The following is a 26,877-nucleotide window of genomic DNA, read 5'->3' on the forward strand; positions in this document are numbered from 1 at the left end:
TTTTACATTTAAAGATAACTAGCCCAGTGGCACAAAATTAAATCCTATCCTGATAAAAAATTTTAGCATGTTTCCCCATTATCTGTCTGCAGCTGCAAAATGCCAGCTGCTATACAGCAATTAGGAGAAGGCAATGGCACCCCACTCCAGTACTCTTGCCTAGAAAATCCCATGGATGGAGGAGCTTGGTAAGCTGCAGTCCATGGGTTCGCTAAGAGTTGGACACGACTGAGCTACTTCACTTTCCTGCATTGGAGAAGGAAATGGCAACCCACTCCAGTGTTCTTGCCTGGAGAATCCCAGGGACGGCAGAGCCTGGTGGGCTGCCGTCTATGGGGTCACAGAGAGTCAGACACGACTGAAGCAACTTAGCAGCAGCAGTAGCAGCATACAGTAATTATGTGTATTATTTACAAGAGAAAGAAAACAAGCAATCAAAGTAGCCATCTTTACCTTCTCTGACATATCTGATCCTCTATGAATCCTGAAAAAATGGAGGTAGGAAGTGCCCCTATATTTAAACTGGGGAAGTACCTGAATAAATATACTATCTTTAAAGGAAATGATCACAGATAGGTGATACATTTGCTTTATTTAACAATCTTACCCTAAGTATCCTCTCTTAAAAGGCCCAAGAAACAATTCTATAGCAGAACTGAATCCTAGAACAGATGTACCCAGAATACAATTTTCCAGGGTATCAGCACAATTGTTAATCAACTTCTACTCACAGAACCCAGTTTCACTGAAGCCTATAATCGTTTTTTTTTTCCCCCCTAATTCTATTATCTCCTTTTCCTCTAAATATTATCTTAGTTTAGCATATATCTGTCAAAGACTTTCGTCTTCCAAAAAGACAAGCATGCTGATCAGGGAGGGCAGTATGGAGCCCAGCCACCATCCAGCTACAAAGTCTGTTGTGTGACTTGTTTGTGCATGTCATTTAACCTCTCTTCATCTCACTTACCTTATCTGCAGTGGTACTGCCCACATAAAGTTTTTGTGATGAGTGAGTAATGTTAAACTTTACAGAGCATTGCCAAGCACATATTAAATAATCATCAAGCTTAAACTATTATCATTCCAGTTTTTCCATCAAACCAAACAGCATCCTCATAAGCAGTCTAGCAATTACAGTGGACAAACCAAATCAGAGTAAATCGAAGGATTAAGCATGTTCAGAAACACTGCCTTATTAACTTTTTACTAAAATGTGATTAAATGTAGACACTATAATCAATTCATAGTTAGTATCCACAATAACTACATACATGTGTACATAAACCAAAACATTTATTTAGAAAATACAAAAAATTACTGTTTGTCTTGCTCTTTCTTCAGACTATCCTTTCAATTTTCAATAGTGCCACATAATTTTATAACTAATTTTTATTACATCTGAACACTTCAAAGAGCTGTAGTTTTGAAATAAATTTTGCTATGATTAAATAGAGAAAATCTATTCAGAAAGTACAGAATACACGAATTTACGGTACTTATCCAATTACCACCAGCATATAAATTATTTTGTAAAGTTATTTCTTACACACAGGATGTAAAATGCAAAAAAAAAAAAAGAATGGAATTTGTATTCAAAACAAACAGAAGCAACACTGGCTCCTATATGCTAAAAATATGACAGATTTTTTTTCTTAAGCATTCTAGATACAAATATTAACTGTATGGGCTGAGAACTTTTAATTTCAATATAATTCAACAAGGTACACAAGTAGAGCTCTATAAATATATCCCCTATAATAACCATATGCAAAATCATTTTATCACAAATACTACCAAACCCTCTGAAAAACATAAACTACAAACACATTTTTAAAGAAATTCTGTTTTAACAACTACAAAAGAATATCAATAAAGCTATTTGGCTTTAAAAAACGAAGGGCAGTGTAATGTAAACCCCGTACTGAGAAGCTGTTTTCTGAGAATGCAGTCTTGAGTTTAATACAAGGTACTAAACATTTTCAAAAATAAACAAGACTTATTCTAATACCATTTAAAGTCTTGAACAAAAGCTCTAAAAAGAAACCACAAAGTAACAGATGAAAAGTAGGTACGTAGAATTAATGGTATAAAATGTGATTTTATACAAAATGTACCAATCTTCATATGTATAAGGCTTGATATGAATATTTTTGGACTATGAGTGTTGCACATCATTTTTATAGCAGTCTCAAACCATTCAAAATTCAGTATTTTTAAAATGTTTTGATATTTCTGACATGAATGAACATGATACAGGATACAACTTAATATCAATTTATCTATACTGTTCCACTCAGGAACCTTTTTTAAGCTTAGGAAAGAATATCTTTTGAATGCTTGATCTCTACATAAACTCTACTTTTAGAAATGTCAGTATTTTGTGATACAGAACTAATACCATCAGGAATTGGCCCAAGTTTAAAGAGAAAACACAAAGGAGACATACAGTGTCAAACAGTCTTAAGTTTGCCTTATGCAATTATATAGTCATCATTACTTTTACATGAAAGTGCTTTAAAGTAAAAAATATTTTTTTAATTACTGTTAATACTTAATATCCAAATCAAAGTTTCTAATTTAGTTCCACTTTATACATTTCCTCTAAAAAGTACTCTTCTGCCACAATGTAAGCAAAAAATGGTCCATAAAATGGGACATCACTCACATCGTATTTGTGGTGTGGGTCCTTAGACCAAATCTTCATTAACCCAAGTGAGAGAGCCTTTATTTCTTATACATGCCCAAAGTAACTAATATCAACTCACATTTTCTGTAAGCCTTCAAGAATTTTTATTCAACATAATGAGAAGTTTAATAACCTATATTAACACTACAGAGCATTCTTCTGTTGCTGTTCACCAACTGTTTTTATGACGGTAACTCCGCGATCTGGAATGTGATCGAAAATGAGAGTGTTTCGCTGTTTGTGCTTTTGTTTCAGAATTGGTATATGCTTTGGGAGATTTACATGGGGATCTGGCTATGGAGTCAGAATGTCTTCCATGTGATCTTGATTTTGTTCCTGAGCTAGTCTGCTTCTGAGGTGAGCTTGACTGTGATTTTCCTATTGACTTGGACCTTTTCTGCAAGGACTTGGACCTTGACCGTTCTCTAGAACCAGAATTCCTTCTTGGAGTTCTTGACTGCCTTGCTGAGGTAGACCGCCTGGGTAGTGATTTGGAGCGAGATTTAGATTGGCTGTAAGAAAATCGCCTGTGTCGAGACCTGCAAACATCCATAACGTCAGAATATATATTTCATACAAAAATAGTTAATAGGTTAGGAAACAACACTTTCAGGAACTTATATACTTTACATAACATTAGTTGTGCTTTTGTTGGAGAAAAAAATTCTAATTTTATTATGCGTGCTTTTGGTTCAAAAATATGTACAAGTTTGTAATATTTGACCAAAAGATTTTGACTTTGCTGGGTATCTTTTATGAGTCAGTTCTGAAAAATATATTTTGCATATTTAGTCTGGGTTACATAATTTCTAAGAGGTAAGAAAATCTGAAAGGGGAAAAAAGATAAAAAGAAAATATCTAAGAATATTAAATAATGTTAATAAAAGCAAAAACCTAGATTGAGGACTTCTGAATCTTGACATGACAGAGCAACTTGTTCTAGAACAATCTTCCAATTAAAAAAAAGCTATATTAAAAGGCTAGATTATATTCTTTGCAGCCAAAGATGGAGAAGCTCTATACAGTCAGCAAAAACAAGACTGGCAGCTGACTGTGGCTCAGATCATGAACTCCTTATTGTGAAATTCAGACTTAAATTGAAGAAAGTAGGGAAAACCACTAGACCATTCAGGTCTGACCTAAATCAAATCCCTTATGATTATACAGTGGAAGTGAGAAATAGATTTAAGGGACTAGATTTGATAGATAGAGTGCTTGATGAACTATGGACGGAGGCTCGTGACATTGTACAGGAGACAGGGATCAAGACCATCCCCATGGAAAAGAAATGCAAACAAGCAAAATGGCTGTCTGGGGAGGCCTTACAAATAGCTGTGAAAAGAAGAGAAGCGAAAAGCAAAGGAGAAAAGGAAAGATATAAGCATCTGAATGCAGAGTTCCAAAGAATAGCAAGGAGAGATAAGAAGGCCTTCCTCAGAGATCAATGCAAAGAAATAGAGGAAAACAACAGATTGGGAAAGACTAGAGATCTCTTCAAGAAAATCAGAGATACCAAGGGAACATTTCATGCAAAGATAGGCTTGGTAAAGGACAGAAACGGTATGGACCTAACAGAAGCAGAGATATTAACAAGAGGTGGCAAGAATACACAGAAGAACTGTACAAAAAAGATCTTCATGACCCAGATAATCACGATGGCGTGATCACTGACCTAGAGCCAGACATCCTGAAATGTGAAGTCAAGTGGGCCTTAGAAAGCATCACTACGAATAAAGCTAGTGGAGGTGATGGAATTCCAGTTGAGCTCTTTCAAATCCTGGAAGATGATGCTGTGAAAGTGCTGCACTCAATATGCCAGCAAATTTGGAAAACTCAGCAGTGGCCACAGGACTGGAAAAGGTCAGTTTTCACTCCAATCCCAAGGAAAGGCAATGCCAAAGAATGCTCAAACTACCACACAATTGCACTCATCTCACATGCTAGTAAAGTAACGCTCAAAAGTCTCCAAGCCAGGCTTCAGAAGTATGTGAACCATGAACTTCCAGATGCTCAAACTGGTTTTAGAAAAGGCAGAGGAACCAGAGATCAAATTGCCAACATCCACTGGATCATGGAAAAAGCAAGAGAGTTCTAGAAAAACATCTATTACTGCTTTATTGACTATGCGAAAGCCTTTGCTTGTGTGGATCACAATAAATTGTGGAAAATTCTTTAAGAGATGGGAATACCAGACCACCTGACCTGCCTCTTGAGAAACCTGTATGCAGGTCAGGAAGCAACAGTTAGAACTGGACATGGAACAACAAACTGGTTCCAAATAGGAAAAGGAGTACGTTAAGGCTGTATATTGTCACCCTGCTTATTTAACTTATAGGCAGAGTACATCATGAGAAACGCTGGGCTGGAGGAAGCACAAACTGGAATCAAGATTGCCAGGAGAAATATTAATAACCTCAGATATGCAGATGACACCACCCTTATGGCAGAAAGTGAAGAGGAACTAAAAGGCCTCTTAATGAAAGTGAAAGTGGAGAGTGAAAAAATTGGCTTAAAGCTCAACATTCAGAAAACTAAGATCATGGCATCTGGTCCCATCACTTCATGGGAAATAGATGGGAAATAGATGTGAAACAGTGTCAGACTCTATTTTGGGGGGCTCCAAAATCACTGCAGATGGTGATTGCAGCCATGAAATTAAAAGACACTTACTCCTTGGAAGGAAAGTTATGACCAACTTAGAGAGCATATTCAAAATCAGAGACATTACTTAGCCAACAAAGGTCCGTCTAGTCAAGGCTATGATTTTTCCTGTGGTCATGTATGGATGTGAGAGTTGGACTGTGAAGAAAGCTGAGAGCCGAAGAATTGATGCTTTTGAACTGTGGTGTTGGAGAAGACTCTTGAGAGTCCCTTGGACTGCAAGGAGTTCTAACCAGTCTATTCTAGAAGAGATCAGCCCTGGGTGTTCTTTGGAAGGAATGATGATAAAGCTGAAACTCCAGTACTTTGCCACCTCATGCGAAGAGTTGACTCATTGGAAAAGACTCTGATGCTGGGAGGGATTGGGGGCAGGAGGAGAAGGGGATGACAGAGGATGAGATGGCTGAATGGCATCACCGACTCGATGGATGTGAGTTTGAGTGAACTCAGGGAGTTGGTGATGGACAGGGAGGCCTGGCGTGCTGCAATTCATGGGATCGCAGAGTTGGACACGACTGAGCGACTGAACTGAACTGAGACAACACTTATAAAACAACTGTTAAAAGGCACTGGAGAATAACCAACAAAAGCAGAACTTGAAGGGTTACAAGCCATGGCTCTTTTCCTGAGACCGTTTTCCAAAAGCCAGAATGGGAGAATTAAGCCCAACTAGAAAATAGCTACTAGACTAAGCTGAAGAGACAGAGATTAGAATTCAGGGCCATCAAAATGGCTAAGACTTAACAGACAAAAATCCCAGAGATGAGGAAAATGCAGATAAACCACCTCACCCCACCCTAAACTCTGCCTATAAATTTTCCTTAAGTCACTGGCTACCATCTACTTTGCACATGTAAGACTCTAAGAGGTTAGCAAAAAACAGCAGCTGAAAGATTAAAGAACTGAGTGAACAATGCAAAGAAACAGAGGAAAACAACAAAATGGAAAAGACTAGAGATCTCTTCAAGAAAATCAGAGATACTAAGGGAACATTTCATGCAAAGATGGGTACAATAAAGGACAGAAATGGTATGGACCTAACAGAAGTAGAAGATATTAGGGAGAGGTGGCAAGAATACACAGAAAAACTATACAATAAAAGGTCTTAATGACCCGGATAATCACTATGGTGTGATCACTCACCTAGAGCCAGACATCCTGGAGTGTGAAGTCAAGTGTTCTTAGGAAGCATCACTACAAATAAAGCTAATGGAGGTGATGGAATCCAGCTGAGCTGGTTCAAATCCTAAAAGATGATGCTCTTAAAGTGCTGCACTCAGTAGGCCAGCAAATTTGGAAAACTCAGCAATGGCCACAGGACTGGAAAAGGTCAGTTTTCATCCCAATTCCAAAGAAGTGCAATGCCAAAGAATGTTTAAACTACCAAACAATTGAGCTCATTGCACATGCTAGCAAGGTAATGCTCAAAATCCTTTAAGCCAGGGGTCTACAGTGCAACTTCCAGATGTACAGGCTGAATTTAGAAAAGGCAGAGGAACCAGAGATCGAATTGCCAACATCCACTGGATCATACGAAAAGCAAGGGAATTTCAAAAAACATCTACTTCTGCTTCACTGACTATGCTAACGCCTTTGACTGTGTAGATCACAACAAATTGTGGAAAATTCAAGAGATGGGAATACCAAATCACCTTACCTGCCTCCTGAGAAAACCATATGCAGGTCAAGAAGCAACAGTTAGAACAGGACATGGAACAATGGACTGGTTCAAAACTGGGAAAAGAGTACATGGAGGCTGTATATTGTCACTCTACTTATTTAATTCATATGCAGAGTACCTCATGCGAAATGCCAGGCTGGCTGAAGCACAAGCTAGAATCAAGGTTGCCAGGAGAAGTATCAATAACCTCAGATACGCAGATGACACCACTGTGATGGCAGAAAGTGAACAGGAAAGAGCCTCTTGATGAAGATGAAAGAGGAGAGTAAAAAAGCTGGCTTAAAACTCAACAGTCAAAAAATGAAGATCATGGCATCCAGTCCCATCACTTCATGGCAAATAGTGGGGAAACAATGGAAACAGTGACAGACTTTATCTTCTTGGGCTCCAAAATCACTGCAGATGGTGACCACAGCCATGAAAATTAAAAGATACTTGCTCCTTGGAAGAAAAGCTACGACAAACCTAAACAACATATTAAAAAGCAGAGACATCACTTTGCTAACAAAGGTCTGTATACTCGAAGCTGTATGGTTTTCCAGTAGTCATGTAAAGATGTGAGAACTGGACCATAAAGAAGGCTGAGCCCCAAATAATTGATGCTTTCCAACTGTGGTGCTGGAAAAGACTCCTGAAAGTCCCTTCGACAGCAAGGAGATCCAACCAGTCCATCCTAAAGGAAAACATTCCTGAATATTCACTGGAAGGACTGATGCTGAAGCTCTGATACTCTGGCCACCTGATGCAAAGAGCTGACTCACTGGAAAAGACCCTGATGCTGGCAAGGAGTGTGGGCAGGAAAAGGGTGTGATGGAGGATGAAATGCTTGGATGGCATCAACTCAACGGACATGAGTTTGAGCAAACTCCAGGAGACAGTGAAGGACAGGGAACCCTCTGTGTGCTGCAGTCCATGGGGTCTTGAAGAGTCTGACAGGATTGAGTGGCTGAACAACAAACAATGTAACTGCAAACAAAAACCACTGAGGTCAGAGAGGTTAAGCAACAGTCTTATCCTCTAGAACTATAACTAGAACAAAGTAGAACTGTACTGTCTTATAAGAAAATGTGGTTCTTTCTATTCCTGATACTCCACAGTGACTGGGAACTGAGTCTTTTTTTGTTTATTTTTCTCCAGACAAGTAGTATACTTTACTGCCACTAGAAGGCAGAAAATGCTGTGAATATTCACTTCTCTAGATCAATCAGGAGAAAAGTTGGTTGATTAAGGCTCTAATGCATTTGGAAACAGCTTATATTTTTAATGAATCAGATGGACAATTTTCTCCTTTTCTTTTACTCTTTTTCACCAAGACCACTGGTTATCATTTAGTAAGTTAGGAAAGTACTGCTTTAGGTACAATATTATATCTAGTTTGATTTTTTGTATATAAACCATTAACTTATAGTAATGTGAAATGCCGAATATCATTCATACTACTCAAGTCCTTTGTGAAGTCAGAAGCAATACCCGTGGTATTGGTGTGACTTTGCTACACACATGGCATATAAAATTTCTTAATTTGTTCTCACCACATTTTAGGTTCTATAAATGTAACTTGTATTTGAGTATATTGGTGTCAAAATCTCAAATAATCAGTTGTAAAATGGCTTTCCTTTAGCCATGGAACAAAATGGATTATTCTCCACAGATTCACGGGAGGTTTATATTCTTACACTATCAGACCAAGTATGATAAAAAGAATCAAATTCCAGACCAAAACATAACTGTTCCTAAATATTTCTTCACCCACCTTGGTGATGGCTCAATCCTGACCTGGGTTCTCCTGGCTTATAAAAGGAACTCAAGGCTTCCTCTTACTTGCATGCCTCCCTAAGAATGTGCCAAAATTAAAACATTTGGTTTAAACCCAAGGAGAGGGACTGATCTGACATGTTAAGATTCTAGGGCTCTCAATCGGCCACATTTTCTAGTAATCAGGATTCTCAGATATTTCTCTCTTCCTGTCTTTTCTTTCCACTTGGTTGGAGGGACTGGAGCCAGGCCACTTTATAGTCTTGTTTTTAGAACTAGGTACTTGGGGTAAAGACTGTCTAGCTCAGGTACACACACCCTATGTTGGTGTGTCTTCCTTGTATAGGCTCCTGGGAGTTGAGGAAAGGAGGGAGTGGAGTGAAAGTGAGCTGCTCTACAGATCAGCTCTGATTTGAGGTTATGTTGTCATTGGACAGCTTAGACATATGGCCCAGGAGAGCCAACTCTTTCTTTTCTTATCACTAACTGCGCCTTGTGGCATGTGGGAGCTTAGTTCCCTAACCAGGGATCAAACCCAAGATAAGTCCCCTGCAGTGGAAGCCCGAAGACTTAACCACTGGATTGTGAAGGAAGTCCCAGGAGAGTCAACTCTTTTTACTCAGAGAAAGAGTGTAAATGCTGATCAATCTCTAAGAACAGAATTCACCTTAAAAATCCATATGGCTATAAAAAAATTACAGCAGTAAAACTCAAGAGAAAAACAGTAAGTGGTAGAATTGGGTATGCTAATACAATTTCAGTTATGACTAAAACAGCATCAAGTAATTTCCACTGCAATTTCCTATTATTCTAACAGAAACTAACTTCTAGCAGGAAAAATAGATAACTTGTAAATATCTTTTTCTTAAAAATCTACTACTTTTATATTTTCTTCCTACAATACTACCATACTTAGAATTTATTCTTGAAATAATTTGCTTTTTATAAATACATTGATTCACATTTTGGTCAACTTTCTTTCACAAATGATTACATTTTATTTCACATGAGTTTTTAATTATCAGGCCTCAGATTCTTAATTTGGGGATTCATTTAAAAATTTTTTATTTAAAATCCTCATTTTACTGTCAAGTATACAACTTTAAATTTTTGCTTTTTTCCTCAGTATATACTATCTTTCTATTAGAAAGGTTGAACTTAAGTCTGTCATAAAATGAACACACTGGGAGGTATCTAACAAACCCAAGTTAAAATAACAATACATTATAAATTGAGAGGAGTATATCCTTCTAAAAAAGTTGATTCTTTATTTACATTAAATAAAATGATTCTGGTGTCCTGTTTTTGAAAACTTTTTAAAATGTTTTCTGGAAACAGCAGAAAATTAAGTTTTCAATCCCCTTTTATTTTGTACTCACTCTTTAAGGCTATCCGACCGCCGCCTATTTCTTCCCCATGAGGAACTTCTACTTCGGGTTCTCCTTTGGCTAGGGCTTCTTGATCTCCTATGATCACTTGGAGAACAAGGGTGACGTTCTTTTGATTTCATCTGGCCTGGTGCTAGAATATGAAGTTCAAGATTTATAATTCATTACCTGAAAACCTCAATAAACAAGCCACTCAAATAGTATTATATTCTGAAATAATTTTAAATTAAAAAATTTGTCATTGCTGAAACTCATCCTGCTAAAAAAGCAAGATCTGCTATTAAGTCACACTTACTTTTGCGATCACCTTGTGCAAACTGTATTTCAATCTGACGGCCACATACCCACTTTCTATTGAGGTTATAAAGCGCGTCTTCAGCATCACGAACATCTTCAAATATGACTAGCTGTTAAGGACACTTTGAACATCAGATATCAAAAATATTATTTTTTTAAAATAATTTACAGGTGGCATGAAATTATTAGGAAAAACAAGCTCAAGTTTTTAAGGTCATATCTCTAACATAACTGAAAAATCAGAAAAAATATCACTATCAAAACAAATGCCCCATTATGATTCTGAAGAGTGAGTCTGAAAATAAAAAGAACAGAAACAAATCTATAACTGTATTTTTAATGTATACATTAAAAGTTGTATAATGCATGTAATTTGAAACATGAGAATAAGTCCAACACTGGCTAGTATTATCAAATAAAACATTTAGGCAGGACTCACTCCCTTCTCTTAGGTTAAAGATTTACCAGGTTTTTCAGTATTTCAGGTAAAAATCAGTACACAGAAGCCTTCATTCTGAAATTAAAATTACTTTCATTAAAAGGCTTTTTAAATTAATTTAGGAGAAATTACTTATAAACAAACGTGCACACATATAAGTGAGCTAAAACATATATTCAAAACCGATTTGGTCCTTTAAAAGTGATCATATTTGACTTTGAACCTACTGCTTTAAAAAACCTTTATGTTTTTACTACTTCCGATATAATTATAAAAGAAATATATAAACAATCTGTTAACATCTATAAACAATCTGTTAACATCTGGAATTATATATCCCACTGAACTCCCTTATCTATGTAAATTATATAATAAACCTAACTAAAATGGAAACAAACTATATAAACCAACTAGCTGTATTTCAGGAGGTTGTCACTGGTTTAACTTTTTAAAAACAGAAAAAGCTCAAGTAATGCAATACAAAATGAGACTTAGGCAATTACCTCAGTGTCACTTGATCTTGAACCTTGACCTTTATTCTTTAGGGCTTGCAAGATGGACTTTATAAGAGACGCAGAACCAACAAAATCAGACTTGGCTTTGATCCTGGAACTCTGAGTAAATGTAGGAAAGCCGAAGTCTCAACCTGGTGTTGGCTTTGTCTTTTGCTTGGTAAAGACTTCCCCTCTTCCAGGTCTTTATATCTGTGTCCACCCTCCCTCTTTACTCCTTGATGCTTGAACTTTAGGTGCCTTTTGTCTCGCCTGCTCGGTTTATGCTTGGATTCTAGCTAACAGGTTGGTTCAAACTGAGGGGTGCTTGCCAGCTACTGTGGACTGCTTTAGATTTTCTGAGATAAAGAAATAAACACATTTAATTAGGCAATATTATTTCATAAAATATGCTCCTGAGTATGTGTGTGTATACATATATGTATATACACATGTATGTAGTCTATGCACATGCACACAGTAAAATAAAGGATATTGAACATAAGCAAATCCTCTTGGGCGGCGGGTGTAGAAGTCAAGTGGAATGTAAACGTCTACTATAGGGCCATATCGACCAAACTCACGGCGCAAGTCCTCAGGCCTGAAGTATTTTAGAAATAAGGTAAAGAAATATGAATAGCTAGATTCAAATATTTTGCCTACAGAAATTCAGTTGAAACCTTCAGAAGAAAGTATATTTTCCAGACTAGAATTATCTAAAATTGTCTCTCATAGGAATCACCCAGGGTTTAGAAAAGAAAGAAAAAATAAAACGACAAATTCTCAGTTCTAAGTTTTGGAGATTCTGATTCAAGAGGTCTGGAAATTTGTATTTTTATAAGCACTCTAGGTGGCTTTCATGTTTATTCAGGCTGGGGATACTGATTCAGCACATTCACTAAATTTTTTTGTTTTTTTAAAACTGAAGTATAATTGATTTACAATACTGTGTTAGTTTCAAGTGTACAGCATAGTGATTTAGTTTTTATATTTTTTTTCACATTCCTTTTCAAATTCTTTTCTATTACAAAATATTGAGTACAGTTCCCTGTGCTATACAGTAGATCCTTGCTGGTTATTTATTTTATATAAAGCATATGCACTTTTGAAAGTTACTTCTATTACCAGACTTTTCAACTGTCAAAATACAGAGTACTATTAACTATTCATTAAGAACACATTTATTTGTCTCACTATAATTTCATATTTATGTTAAACGTTGTCAGATAGCAATAAGATTCTAAAGAAGTCCTAAAGTTATTTCTCAGCCTTTAAAAGAAAAATTGATGCTTTATTAGTAAACATAAAGCAAAAATAACTACCAGAGCCTCAAATCTGGCAAGTATTTTTGAGTCACTTACATGCTTTCTACTGTCATAGGTATTAAAGAGGGGACACCAAGGAAACACATAGCATAGTATTTCTCTTCAGGATTTACAATTTAACTGAAGAGACAAAACACTTAGCATTAAAAACTGACATTTATAATGCATTTACATACCAGCCACTGTTCACCTTAAGAACACTTAATTCCCATAACATCTTTACAAATGTTGTTTACAGATGAGGGTAGAGACAGATAAAGTCACCTAACATCACCGAGTCAGCAAGAGACAGAGCTGGAAGCAAACTCCCACAATCTGACACTAGTCTGGCTTCCTAATGACTATATCCTACTGCCTCATGGAGCTCTTAGAGATTCAAAACCAGCTATGAGCACAAAACACGGCTTAGAGGAATTAAAGAGTATTTCAAAACATAGAAAAAAACATAGAAAAAAGGGCCCAAAGATGAGTACAAAGCTTCTAACTCCGGCAACTGGAAGAAAGATGGTGTCCAAGATAAAAATTAGGTAGCTGGAAAAGAGAGTTAGATTGAAGATTGAGGAGAGGCAAAAGAAGAAACTTTCACGTTTAGAAATGCCAAATTTGAGGTGATGGTGGAACAGCCATAAAAGTTCTATTCTATGAGCAACTGAAAACTAGTTATACAAATTCAATTTTATTTTTTCTCAAGACTAGAAGTCAGTGATTAAAGCTAGAGATATGAATTTAAGAATTACATAAAGATTCAACTAACACTGACCAAGTAGCCAATATTATGTTGATATCATGACAACTTCATTTTATTTTTATTATTTTAAATATTCACTATACCATGCTTAACTGCCTGCCTTTCCTGAGTGACTGTTAACTTTAGATTTAGAGGACAATGACAATGTCTTTTTCTTTCATTTATTCATTCAACAAATACTTATTGAGTATGTACTATGGGCCAGGCTCTAGGAATATGATGGAGAACAAGAAAGACACAATTCCTGCTCCCATAAAACACAGACTAACAGAGCAAAAATTCTCAACCATTCCTGAATATTGGAATCATCTATAAAGGAGATGTCATAGAAGCAGGCATTCCAGCCTGATCCTTTAATCCCTGACCTAATTTGTGCTTCCCATGGTGAGCCCCAGTTATGTTTCATTTTTTTAAGGGTTTCATAGGCAATTCTGAGGCTCAGGGTTGAGAATCACTTCTAAAGCAGATGTCTTCACTAATATATCTCAGTACCTAGCATAGTTGCTTGGCATATAGGAGGCCTCAAAATATACCTGCTGTATTAATGAGTGAAGGACACATTACTGTTACCATTTACCAGTCAAGGAGACTGAAAGTGAGAGCAGTTACCTTGCCCAAAGCTACACACAGCCAGCGGCAAAGCTAGAATTCAAATGAGTACCTTCAGAGGCAACCAATTCCATCAACCAAATGTGAGTGGCTGACAGAAAAGGATACTAGATATATAAAGGAGGCTAGAGCAATGTGTCATAGAGACTTAGAATCCCAGAAGTCTGAGGGAATGAACCTTCTCAAAAGAAATGGCTCTCATTCAGTCTCCACTCCATCTGTTAGCTGTTTTTTTTTTTTTTTTCCATTTATTTTCGTATTTCTGGTGTAATCTATCTTGATATTAAACACCCATGTATCCATCAACAAGATTTATTATGCCTTAATACTTACTATACTTGTAATTTTTAGTATTTTATAAGAAGTAAGATATTGTTTCCTTCTCCCTTAGAGATAATCACTGGTGTTCAACATTCCTCTACATAACTTTGTATTTCTACTGCAAATCTACATAAATGGTATCAGATTACCTGTAAAATTTTGAACCTTGCCTTTTCCACCCTTGAGATTTCTCCAAGGTGCTCTAGTTCACTCATTTTAACTCTGTATTGCTATTGTTATGGATAAACCACAATTTTACACATACTTCTATGGGTGAGCATTTAATATGCTTCCTTTTTTTAACTGCAAATTGTACTGTAGCACAGTTTTCTGGGATGTACCACTAGCCATGCAATTGATGGGTTGAAGAGTATACATATCTTCAGCTTTACTACATGTTCTTCAAAACGGCCAAATCAACTTATACTCCTCAAGACATGCATTAGAATTTCTAATAATCCAACTCCTCACTCCCTGCCTTCTGAAGGATATTAAGTGAATGGGTACCTCATTATTTGAATTTTAATTTCTGTAAACACCAGTTAGGTTCAACATCTTTACATGCTTATGGGTCATTTACTCAAGGGTCAGAATTTCTGGGCTAAAGAGGATATATATATTTAATTTCTATGAAACAGCCAAACAGTTCTGCAAAATGGTTGTTAACATTTTATACTCCTACCAACACCATGTATGATTCAGTTCTGCCCATCTCTGTCAGCACTTTGTATTGTCAGTCTTTTGAATTTTAGCCATTCAAGAGGGTATTAAGTGGAATCTTGCTGCGGTTTCAATTTGCATTGCAATTTGCATTACAATTTTGCATTTCAATTTGTACATTTGTGTTGTACAAATGATGCTGAGCACTTTTTCACCTGCTAATTGGACATTCATATGTATTTCTCTTGAACATGTAGGAGTTTTTTGTCCATTTTTAATAATAACATGTCTTTTCGTTGTTGACTTATAAAAAAAGTTCATGACTATTCTTAGAAAAAGTCCTTTGTGAGATATATGCTTTCTGAATACTTTCTGCCAGTCCCTGGCTCACCTATTTACTTTCTTAATGAACAGAAATTTTAATTTTGGAGAAATCTGATTTTTCAATATTCCCTTTTAAGGTAATGACTTTGTCTTATAAAAAATCTGCGTATCCCTAAATCATACAGATATCTTCCTTTGCTTTCTTCTAAAAGCTTTACCATTTTATCTTTTATATATCAATTAATGATCCAGTTCAAATTATGTGGGACAGAGGTCAAAGTACATTTTTTCCCTACATATATGTCCAGTTGTTACAGCATCATTTGGTGTAAAGATTTTTTTCTAAAGGCTTTAGTTTAGTGCCTTTGTCAAAAATCAATTGACTCTATATGTGTGGATTATTTATGGACCCTCTTTCTGTTTTATTGATCTATTCGTCTATCCTTAGGCCAATAACAAACTATTTTGATTATTGTAACTTTTTAGTAAATCTTTAAGCCAGGGAATATAAGCCTTCCAGCTTCAATGACCTTTTTAAAAATTATTTTGGCTATTCAGATCCTTTGCATATTAATATACTTTAGAATTAATTTGTTCTTATTTTTAAAAAGCATTTGATCAGGAATACCTTGAATCTATAATATAATCAATTGGGATGGAACTGATAACATAAAAGGTCACCTTCCAATCTAAGAGCACACAGTATATTTATTAATTTATGTTGGTCTTTGATTGCTCTTGGCCATGTGTTGTTATCTTCAATGCAAAGGTTTTTACGTGGTTTTGCAAAACTTATTCCTAAGTACGTTTTTTGATACTAAGATAAAAGGAATTTAAAAAGTTTTTGTTGTTTGCTGTTAGTATATACAAATAGAATTTTCACTACATTTACTTCATATTCTAGTAACTTAAGTAAACTCACTATTAGTTACTGTAGCTTTATGTAAACAAACATGTCACCTAAGAACAGGGACAGGTTTTACTTTCACCTTTATAATTTTTATGTCTTTATTTTTCTTGCCTTGTTGCATTGGTTAGGACCTGCAATAAAATGTTGAATAGTGGTTTTAAGAGTTGACATCCTTGTCTTGTTCTGATCTTAAAGGAGAAAGCATTCAGTTTCATCATTAAGTATGTTGTTAGCTAAAGGTTTTTCATAGATGCCCATAACCTGAGGAAGTTCCCTTCTATTACTAGGTTGCTGAGCCTTCCTATCATGAATTCGGCTGGATTTTGTTTAATGCTTTTTTCTACATTACCACTTACACCAATATTAATTTAAGCCTCATACACACTATAACCAAAGAACGCTACTAAGTATGTCCAAGAGAAGTACTTGATCGGTGCTCCCCAACCTAACATGATGTTAAGCATCAAAACAGGAATGTTTTATTTGAGATTTGGGCATAGCTTTGTTTCACTAGAAAACTGTATCTGCCATTAAAAAATTATACAAAAAGATTTAAAATTAATATTCTTCCCAATCCACATCTTATTTCACCAGTGAAGAGAAACATAACACAAATTATAAAATTACAAAATGTATTTTTAAACCTTTCCTTAGTTCTTTTGCTAAATTTCATTTCTAACAAATTTTTTGCTAACCTGCATGTTATAATGGTTTGTGCTTTATTATATATATTAAACAGCTACTTTAAAGAAAATTTTAAATAAAATTTGACTTTGTTATAAAACTAACAATTAGAATTTGAAAACAGGATAAAGAAAACCACTCAAAGAGATTTCTTTCTAAGCTTATTTTCTATATGTGTGGATTATGTGTTTATATAGTTTTTCCCTTCTTCATTTTATATAACTGAAAATATATTGTATATAATTTTATACCCCATTTAACATTTATCCCAATGATTTTCTTTATAAGCATACCAAATGTTAAAAAATTAAAATGTGTCTAGGTATCATATTGCTAAACTATATGCCACCTTGTACAAAAAAAACTATTAAGTTTACATGTGATGATTCTACTTTCATAACACTAGTCAACAGCTGAGCAGTTTTAGTCAAGATCCTTAATCTCTCTAAAATCTCACCTTTTCATCTGTTATATAAGGTTATCGAAAACTTAATAAAATAATATATGTAAAGTTTTTAGTACAGTGCCTGGTACACAATGAGTACTCAACAAATGTTAGGATTACTATAATTTCACTACTTCAAACCTCCTAGATTTTGATTGCCCTCCCCACCCTCCACTGCCCAGTGGCAATGTTAAAAAGTTGTGGAAAAGATGGAAAAATAAATAAATCTCAATTATCATTCTTGATTATCTAGATCAGAGATCATGCATCACACATACATGTGTGTCTGTGTGTGTTATTTGGCCTGCACAATGTTTATAAACATTTAACAAAAAGTGCTGAAACATGGAAATGCCAATATTTTATAGCTTTTAAAACTACAAAAATGGCAATTTCGTAAATTCAACTTAGATACCGCCAACAGTTCGAAACTGACAGTTTACACACACACAAGACAGGCTTTTGGCTTCTTTTGAAAATTAAAACGATGTGGCCACAAGTCCAAATACCTATACAGCCGTTATCAGCTAAAGCTTGGTAGCAGCCGCTGTCCCCTTGAGATGGCCCATGTTCTTTTCCATTTGCAACAGCCCACACCATTCTATTGGGCTTTAACCTGACACCTTCACTCATTTATTCATATTACCTTGGTTGGCTTCTGTGGTCATTAGAATTGGAAACCTTACATTTTTTTGTTGGCACTGCTGCTAAGTCACTTCAGTCGTGTCCGACTCTATGCGACCCCATAGACGGCAGCCCACCAGGCTCCCCTGTCCCTGGGATTCTCCAGGCAAGAATACTGGAGTGGGTTGCCATTTCCTTCTCCAATGTGTGCAAGTGAAGTCGCTCAGTCGTGTCCAACTCTTAGCGACCCCATGGACTGCAGCCTACCAGGCTCCTCCGCCCATGGGATTTTCCAGGCAAGAGTACTGGAGTGGGGTGCACTGCAATCTTATTCAGTATACAAGTGGTCTGTTTAACCGTAGCAATTTTTTTTAACCTTATCCAAATTATAAATTTTGCTTGCTTTCTATGTAATATGCTGATAAACAAGTTGAGCGAAGACATGTAAACACGGGCATACTTAGGATGTTAAAAGTATGTTAACTCACAGTCTATAGTTGTGACATACATATATATATTATTAACAGAAATCAAGTTTCTAAAAAAGACTTAAAATTTACTTCTCAAAAGTAAATTATAATGATTACTCCTGATGGCTCTGGAGTCAAAGGCTCCAATATATTTCCAGCCGTGAAGCCCCAGGTAAGTCACTGACACTCTGAATTTCAGCTTTCCCTTATGGACCACAAGATAATCTTGCATAACTATAAAGACTGGGATGGGGAGGAGGGCTGTGGAGTAAATTAAGCAAGCCCAGTGAAACGAAAATGTTTACTAATCCCCTCCATCCCCTCTGGCTCCTATTGAGGGAGAAAGACACAGCTATAAGCAGTCAACGTTAGAAACTATGCAGACAGGATTCTCCAAAGGGGGGCGGGTGGGCTGAATGCAACAGAATCGAACAGGGAAGTCTCTCCAAACCATTATTATGAGTGTTTACATTGCACTCAAAACTTTAAAGAAAAACACATAAATCTCATTCACTGAAGTTATCCTTTGTATACAGTATAAAACTGTGCAACAAATAAAATTTAACCAGCGCCACCTGTAAGTAAACCAGACTACTGACTACAGGGAAAGGGAGTCGTAAGGCCCAAGATACGCACTATTCCGTAACGCGTTCTCACCATCCCCAAGTCCTTCCCATCTAGGTAGTGAGATGCGCGGCTTTATCCCTGCACAGCGACAAAGGGGCGAGACGCTGGCACTCGCCCGAGGAACTCTCAGGGGCGGAGGCGGGGAGTGACCGTGGCTCCCAAACAGGGGCAGCCGGCGCTCCTCCTGTTCTCTCCGCGAGGAATAGGCACCAGCCAGCCGCCCAGGTGCGGGGGGCGGTCAAGGGCGCCGGGGCCCGGAGACGGGGCCGCGCCGGGGCGGAAGGCCGGGCGGGAGGGCGGAGGCGCGAGTCCCGCCCAGGCCCCGAGCAGCCCGAGGACTCCCGCCGGCCTCTGGAGATGCTCCTCCACGGCGAGCCCCGGGCCGGCTGGCGGGGAGGTGCGGGTTAGCCCCGCCGGGCTCTGCGTCGCGGCCGTTACCCGCCCCTCCCCCGCGCCCCAACCTGCGGACCCGCCGCCGCTCACCTGGTGGCGTCCGCGACGTTCCTGACGAACAGGGAGGTGTTGGGGGGCCTCGTGTAGCGAGACATGACCGCGTCCTCCGTTCCCTCGGGGGTTTGCCCGGCCGCCGGGCTCGCTCTGTCTCCCGCAGCCGCCGCCGCCGCCGCCACAGCAGCTCCGCCGGCCCGCGGCGCGACCCCCTCGCCTCGGCCTCGGCCCCGCCAGCGCGCAGCCGCAGAGGCGGGCGCGGGGGGAGCGATGTGCAGCGCGAGTCCGTCCGTGCGGACCACGCGGGGGCGGGGCGGGGGGCGGGGCCGAGCGGCGTGTGGGGAGGGGGCGGCGCGGGGGTCCCGGGATTCGAGGGCCTCTTCAAAGGGGGCGGCGCAGGAGCCCCGGAGTGGAGGGCATCGGGGAAGAGGCAGCGCGGGGGTCCCGGGGGGTCGAAAGGGACTCTCAGAGGGGGCGGCTGGGGTCAGAGTGTAATAGGAGGGCGTGGACTAGAGCGGTCCTAGGGGCTGAAGCAGGTGAACCGGAGGTTAGAGAGCATCCGGAGAAAAGATGTCGCAAGTCGGAGGTGGGCGGGGTGAAGTATGCCTTCAACCGCGCCACAGCCGGATGGTCACTGGGGCCTTCTTTATTGCATCCTCAGCCCCAGACCTTGGCAATGGTTCTGCCTCCTGCTCTTTGAATGCTGAGGCTGTTTAGACTTTCAAACTGTGAGGATTTTTTTTTTTTTCTGTGTGTTTTGATTCTTCATCCATTATTCGTTTAGAGTACACCATTCAGCTGTGAGTACATTCATTCAGATGTTCATTGAGCACCTGCTATGCACAGAGAACTATTCTTGGTGTGGGACCCAGCAACAAACAAAAGAAGCCACATCCCTGCCCTCATAGAGCTTACATTCTTGAGCGAAAACCAGATAATAAAAGAATGAACAAGTGAATACGTGCTGTAGAAGAAAGCGATGAAAATGCAGAGGCAATTAAGCAAATTTAAATTATCCTCTTCCTGCCTCTCCAAAATGTCATAGCCACCCCTTCTTAGTAATCCTCGTGCCTTCACATTTGCTACTGTGGTCAGAAAAACTTGTTACCAGGACTGAAACCAGGTGGCTTGTAATTATAGTAGCACCCCTTTTCATTCTCAGAAGTGGCTAATTTGGGAGGGTAAATAATATGGTCACCCTACCTAGCCCATGGCTGTCTCAAAGGCTGTGAGAGTTTCCCAAGGTCAGCAAATGCTTCTGGAATAGTGGCCATTCGTTCAAAATGTGATTCCTTAGGGCACAGCAAGCTCAGGGCTAGCCTGGGAATCTAAGGGGTGGTAGTGGGATCACATTCTTTGAAGCTTACAACTTGGTAGAGGCGGCAGAATCTAATTATCACACTAATAAAGACAAGCCTATGCTAAGGGTAGGAAAACAGCTATATGCAGGACTTCCCTCGTGATCCAGTGGTTAAAAAATCCATCTTGCAACACAGGTGATAATGGTTCAATGCCTGGTGGGGGAACTAAGATCCCACATACTTTGGAGCAACTGAGCCTGAGGACCACAACCAGACAGTCCATGCACCACCACGAAAGATCCCACATGATGCAAGAGAGATCCTGTGTGCTGCAAGACCTGATGCTGTCAAATGAATAGTTTTTTGTTTTTTTTTTGTTTTTTTCTTGAAAAGGAGCTACATGCTGCAGGAAGGGTACTTTATAGGGGTTGGCAAGCAAGGCTAGAGGATCACTGACCTTTACCCTGAAGAAGCCTTACAGGAATATTTGAAGAATGAAGAGGAGCAATCCATACACTGGAACAGCATGTGCAAAGGCTTTGAGGCAATACTGGGAAATGAAAGGCAGCAAACAGGACCAGCCAGCTGGAGAAGAACAAGAAAATGAGGCTGGAGAGCAGGCTGAGTGTATGGTAGGAAAGTTTGATTTTCTCAGTTCAGTTCAGTTGCTCAGTCATGTCCAACTCTTTGTGACTCATGGACTGCAGCAGGCCAGACTTCCCTGTCCATCACCACTCCCGAAAGTTGCTCAAATGCGTGTCCATTGAGTTGGTGATGCCATCCAACCATCTCGTCCTCTGTCGTCCCCTTCTCCTCCCACCTTCAATCTTTCCCAGCATCAGGGTCTTTTCCAATGAGTCGGTTCTTTGCATCAGGTGGCCAAAGTATTGGAGTTTCAGCTTCAACATCAGTCCTTCCAATATTCAGGACTGATTTCCTTTAGGATGGACTGGTTGGATCTCCTTGCAGTCCAAGGGACTCTGAAGGATCTTCTCCAACACCACAGTTCAAAAGCATCAATTCTTTGGCACTCAGCTTTCTTTATAGTCCAACTCTCACATCCATACATGACTATTGGAAAACCCATACCTTTGATTAGATGGATCTTTGTTGGCAAAGTAACATCTCTGCTTTTTAATATGCTGTCTATAACTTTTTTTGAAACAAATTACCACAAATTCAGTGGTTTAAAAGAACAGAATTGTATTCTCTCACGGTTTAGGAGGCCAGAAATCTGAAATCAAGGTGTTGGCAGGGCCACACTCTCTCCTAAGGCACTGGAGGAGCATCCTTCCTTGCTTCTTCTGTTCCCTAGCGCCTCCAATCTCTGCTTCCATCTTCATACAGCTTTCTCCTCTTTGTCTTATGAGGACACTTGTCATTGGATTTAGGGCCCACCCAGGTAATCCAGGATGATCTCATCTCAACATCCTTAACTTAATTGCAAAGACTCTTTTTCTAAATAAGATTAGGTTTTGAGCCTGTCTTTTCTGGGGCCACCATTCAACCCACTACACTGACCTTGCCGAGGAAAGAGATTTAGTAGGAAGTGAGAGTTGTTAATAAACCTCTTCCCTAGGGCTTCCCAGATGGTGCTAGTGGTTAAAGAACCTGCCTGCCAAGGCAGGAGATGTAAAAGATATGGATTCGATTGGGAGGATCCCCTGAAGGAGGGCATGACAACCTACTCCAGTATTCTTGCCTGGATAATCCCACAGACGAGGGAGCCTGCTAGGCCACAGTCCATATGGTCACAAAGAGTTGGACACAACTGAAGTGACCTAGCACACACACATGCACACTGACACATTGTGGAGTAAAAATTCACTAGACTATGTAAACCATGAACCTATTAGTTAAAAATATATGCATTGGTATGCTCGTTTATAAACAGAGCTGTTTCTAGGTGGAGGCGTTACACTCTGATTTTCACTTTCTTTTCCTTACATTTGGTACTGTCGGGTTATTTTTAAAATGCTTTTTATAATTGGAAAAACCCTACAAATCTCTTTACAGTTTGAAAAAAGCTTTTATTGGCATATCTGAAAAGACCCAATGGATAGGTAGTGGGTTTTTTCCTGTTCCTATTGATAGAAGCATTTGAGGAAAGGGACTTAAACTATGGAAGTTCAGTTACAAACTTGAACTTTAAAGCTAGCTGGAATTGATTTAAACTAAGTTATGGAAATGGTAACTATGTCAGAGATGGATACGATAAGTAGCTTGACTATAGTAATCATTTCACTATGCGTGTGTATATACCCATTTATCATGTTGTATGCTTTAAATGTGTACAGTTTTAATTTAAAATAATAAATAAGTTATGGAACCCTAATTGTTTATATGACATAAAAATGTATGTTCTTCCTATTTCCAAATTTGATTCGAGGCAATGAAGTGTAAAGAAGTGTGGGGAAACTGCTCTCTAGTTGGAAGGCTGGAAGAGGGCTGTTGTCAGGAAGGGACAACCAAAGAGCGTTACACAGAGGGTTAGGCTCCCCCAGCCTCTAACCAGGTCCTTAAACCAGTTCAGATGGTAATTGCTGCTCTGTGCTTTACCCTTCCCTTGGCATTTTTGGGTACTTACCAAAGCAAAAGTGAGAGTCACTCAGTCGTGTCCGACTCTTTTCGACCCCATGGACTATACAGTTCATGGAATTCTCCAGGCCAGAATACTGGAGTGGGTAGCCTTTCCCTTCCCCAGGGGATCTTCCCAACCTGGGGATTGAACCCAGGTCTCCCGCACTGCAGGCAGATTCTTTACCAGCTGAGCCACAAGGGCAGATACTCTTACTTAAAGAAGCGAAGAAAAGGCTTAGGTCAAGACTAAATACTCTGCCTGTCACCAGGTTCACGGATATATTCATATTTACCCTAAGACTAGACTTTAGCTAGATGTATTTAGTGAAAGTATCACTTTCATGAATCATTGCCTTATGGCATTAAATGGTACCCCTCAAGGCTTGGGAGAGTTAATGTTCTCTCTAAATTGCCAGAGAATTCCCAAGGGGTATACCACTGGCAAAATCTGATGACTGTTTAATAACTATAACCCCTGTTGTATAGCAGAGTTATATGTATCATTCTTTGCAGCAATTACTACTTCCTTTCCATTTAATACAGTTTTAATGGGAATTCCCTGGCTGTCCAGTGGCTACCACTCTGTGCTTTCACTACCAAGGGTGCAGGTTCAGTCCCTGGTCAGAGAACTAAAATCCTGCAAGCCGAGGAGTGTGGCCAGTACATAATAATAATAATAACGCAGTTTCAAAATTACACTTTATGTTCACCATAAAAAAGAGGTATTAATTATGCGATGTGATAGAAGTGTTAGCAAATGTTAATCATGTTGCCATACATAAATGTATCAAAAAAATGTTATACACCTTAAATGTAGGCAATGTTATGTCAGTTCTAGCTCCATAAAATAAATAAGTAATTAATAAATGCTGCCAACAAAGGTCTTTCTAGTCAAGGCTATGGTTTTTCCAGTGGTCATGTATGGATGTGAGAGTTGGACTGTGAAGAAAGCTGAGGGCCGAAGAATTGATGCTTTTGAACTGTGGTGTTGGAGAAGACTCTTGAGAGTCCCTTGGACTGCAAGGAGATCCAACCAGTCCATTCTGAAGGAGATCAGCCCTGGGATTTCTTTGGAAGGAATGATGCTAAAGCTGAAACTCCAGTACTTTGGCCACCTCACACGAAGAGTTGACTCATTGGAAAAGACTCTGATGCTGGGAAGGATTGGGGGCAGGAGAAGGGGATGACAGAGGATGAGATGGCTGGATGGCATCACTGACTCGATGAACGTGAGTCTGAGTGAACTCCGGGAGTTGGTGATGGACAGGGAGGCCTGGCGTGCTGCGATTCATGGAGTCGCAAAGAGTCGGACACGACTGAGCGACTGAACTGACTGACTGACAATCTAATGCTTCTTGTTTTTCCCTGTAAGAGAGACTTTGATTGGAAAATACTTTAGGAAAATTAGGTTATTTCTCATTTAAATAATATCATTACTTTACCTAGATCACTTTTCAAAAGTAAATAAATGTTAAACTTCTTCATTGAAATCACAGTTCCATAGAGAATATAGCATGAAAAATTCAGAATCCTTTTTTAATTTGCTAAAACTTGTCGTAGTGGACAAATCTTTCAAATCGGCCATCTGTAAGTTATGTTTAAAATAAAAGCACTTACGATTTTATTTCTAATGTTTGAAACTGTACTCCTAAGCCCTGTCTCTGAGAAAATTGCTGATAACTCACTTGTCATTTAGCATTTAAGTGAAAGTGAAAGTTTAGTTGCCCTGTGACATGTGAGATCTTAGTTTCCTGATAAGGGGTGGAACCCACATCCCCTGCATTGGAAGGTGGATTCTTAACCACTGGACCACCAGGGAAGTCCTAAGGCTAGCCCTGTTTCTAATTACCATGGATAATCAAGAGATACCAAGGCTGGTTTATAAAAGCAAACAATGTATTTTTGTTTTTCATTCTGAACACACACACACACACACATATATATATATAAAATTGAAATAGAGCTGATGTACAATAGTATATTAGTTTCAGGAGTACCACATAGCAATTTGACATTTACATATATTATGAAATGATCACCACAGTAAGTCTAGTGATCATCCATCCCCATACAAAGCTATTACAGTATTATTAACCATATCCTTATACTGTATATTACACCCCCGTGGCTTATTTTATAACTGGAGGTTTATACCTCTTAACATCCTTCACTTGTTTCGTCCACCTTTCCACCACTTTCTCCTCTGGCAACTACCCATCCACTTGTTCTCTGTATCTATGTGTCTGTTTTGTGCAATATGTATTTGTTATTCTACAGCAAACCTACAATGCCTGTGGCTGTATAATATCACTAACTTTTTTTCCAGTTCTTAAATGGGTCAAAATAGTCTCATTATCAAATCTGTAATCAAAGAGTCAAATCATGAAAAATTAGTATATTTTAATCAGTTTAATTAACTAGTTTTGTTTTTGACTATCATAGTGGAGAATTAGACGTAAAGGAAAATTAAATTGTACTTGGATATGCATGAATGTGTTGAAATTTGGATGATGAAAAGTACTTTGGAGAAATAAATTCCACAGTAATGAAGTCAGCTGGTATCATCTTATGCTGTGAACTAATTCTCCAACAGATGGTGCTAGCTTGCCTCTAGTGACAGCTATTCTGGTCTATCCTCCCTTAAAATGTACCATGACCTTGATGGTGTTGATGGTAGAAAGTGATGTGGTGATTTGAATAGAATGTCTTGTAAACATTCGTCTATTGCCCCTGAACTTTGGTTAATAAGACATCATTTCACACAATCCTATTGGAGAACATATCCTCTTATGAGGATTATGAACATTTCTTCCATGACAGTTCAGCTGGTAAAGAATCTGCCTGCAATGCAGGAGACCCTGGTTCAATTGCTGGGTTGGGAAGATCGCCTGGAGAAGGGATAGGCTACCCACTCCAGTATTCTTGGGCTTCCCTGGTGGCTCAGATGGTAAAAAATCCGCCTGCAATGCGGAACACCTGGATTCGATCCCTGGGTCGGGAGATCCCCTAGAGGAGGGCATGGCAACCCACTCCAGTATTCTTCCTTGGAGAAACTCCATGGACAGAGGAGCCTGGAGGGCTATAGTCCATGGGGCCGCAAAGAGTCGGACACGACTGAGTGACTAAGCACAGCATAGCTATAGGAAACCATTTTAAAGGTAGTTTATATGATAACAATGAGTATTATTTAACTTTTTCAGAAAAGTCAGATTAGAGAAGGCTTGTCTCTTTAACTATATATCCCCCCAAATTACACCAAATCTCAAAAATGTTGGAGGTGGGTGTTTCTTCCTAACTTAATTTGACAAATATTTAGTGATCTACTAAACATAGTACTAGGATGAAAATAGATGTTTCCTAATTCTGAAGGACTTAGTGCAATTTCCTGGCATTAAGTCATTTTC

General features: G+C 38.8%; 1 protein-coding gene across 4 annotated transcripts; it reads right to left on the reverse strand.

Moving 5' to 3' along the window:
* Positions 1 to 1,674: 1,674 nt before the first annotated feature.
* On the reverse strand, positions 1,675 to 19,774 carry SRSF12 (serine and arginine rich splicing factor 12). 4 transcript variants are annotated; one of them, XM_025294590.2, is made up of 5 exons: positions 19,629 to 19,774; positions 11,895 to 11,999; positions 10,467 to 10,570; positions 10,163 to 10,304; positions 1,675 to 3,225 (listed from the first exon to the last, which is right to left on the reverse strand). In XM_025294590.2, the coding sequence occupies exons 1-5, from the start codon at positions 19,691 to 19,693 to the stop codon at positions 2,856 to 2,858; spliced, it is 786 nt and encodes a 261-aa protein (XP_025150375.1). In that variant the 5' UTR covers positions 19,694 to 19,774; the 3' UTR covers positions 1,675 to 2,855. The 4 variants fall into 4 exon arrangements, with proteins under 4 accessions (XP_025150375.1, XP_044780211.1, XP_044780213.1 ...); XM_044924276.1 differs by lacking the exon at positions 11,895 to 11,999 and adding an exon at positions 11,411 to 11,757 and having other exon boundaries at positions 10,467 to 10,590; positions 19,629 to 19,768; XM_044924278.1 differs by lacking the exons at positions 11,895 to 11,999; positions 19,629 to 19,774 and adding an exon at positions 11,411 to 11,545 and having other exon boundaries at positions 10,467 to 10,578.
* Positions 19,775 to 26,877: the final 7,103 nt, after the last annotated feature.

Source organism: Bubalus bubalis, chromosome 10, assembly GCF_019923935.1.
Source record: "Bubalus bubalis isolate 160015118507 breed Murrah chromosome 10, NDDB_SH_1, whole genome shotgun sequence".
NCBI classification, from domain to species: domain Eukaryota; kingdom Metazoa; phylum Chordata; class Mammalia; order Artiodactyla; family Bovidae; genus Bubalus; species Bubalus bubalis.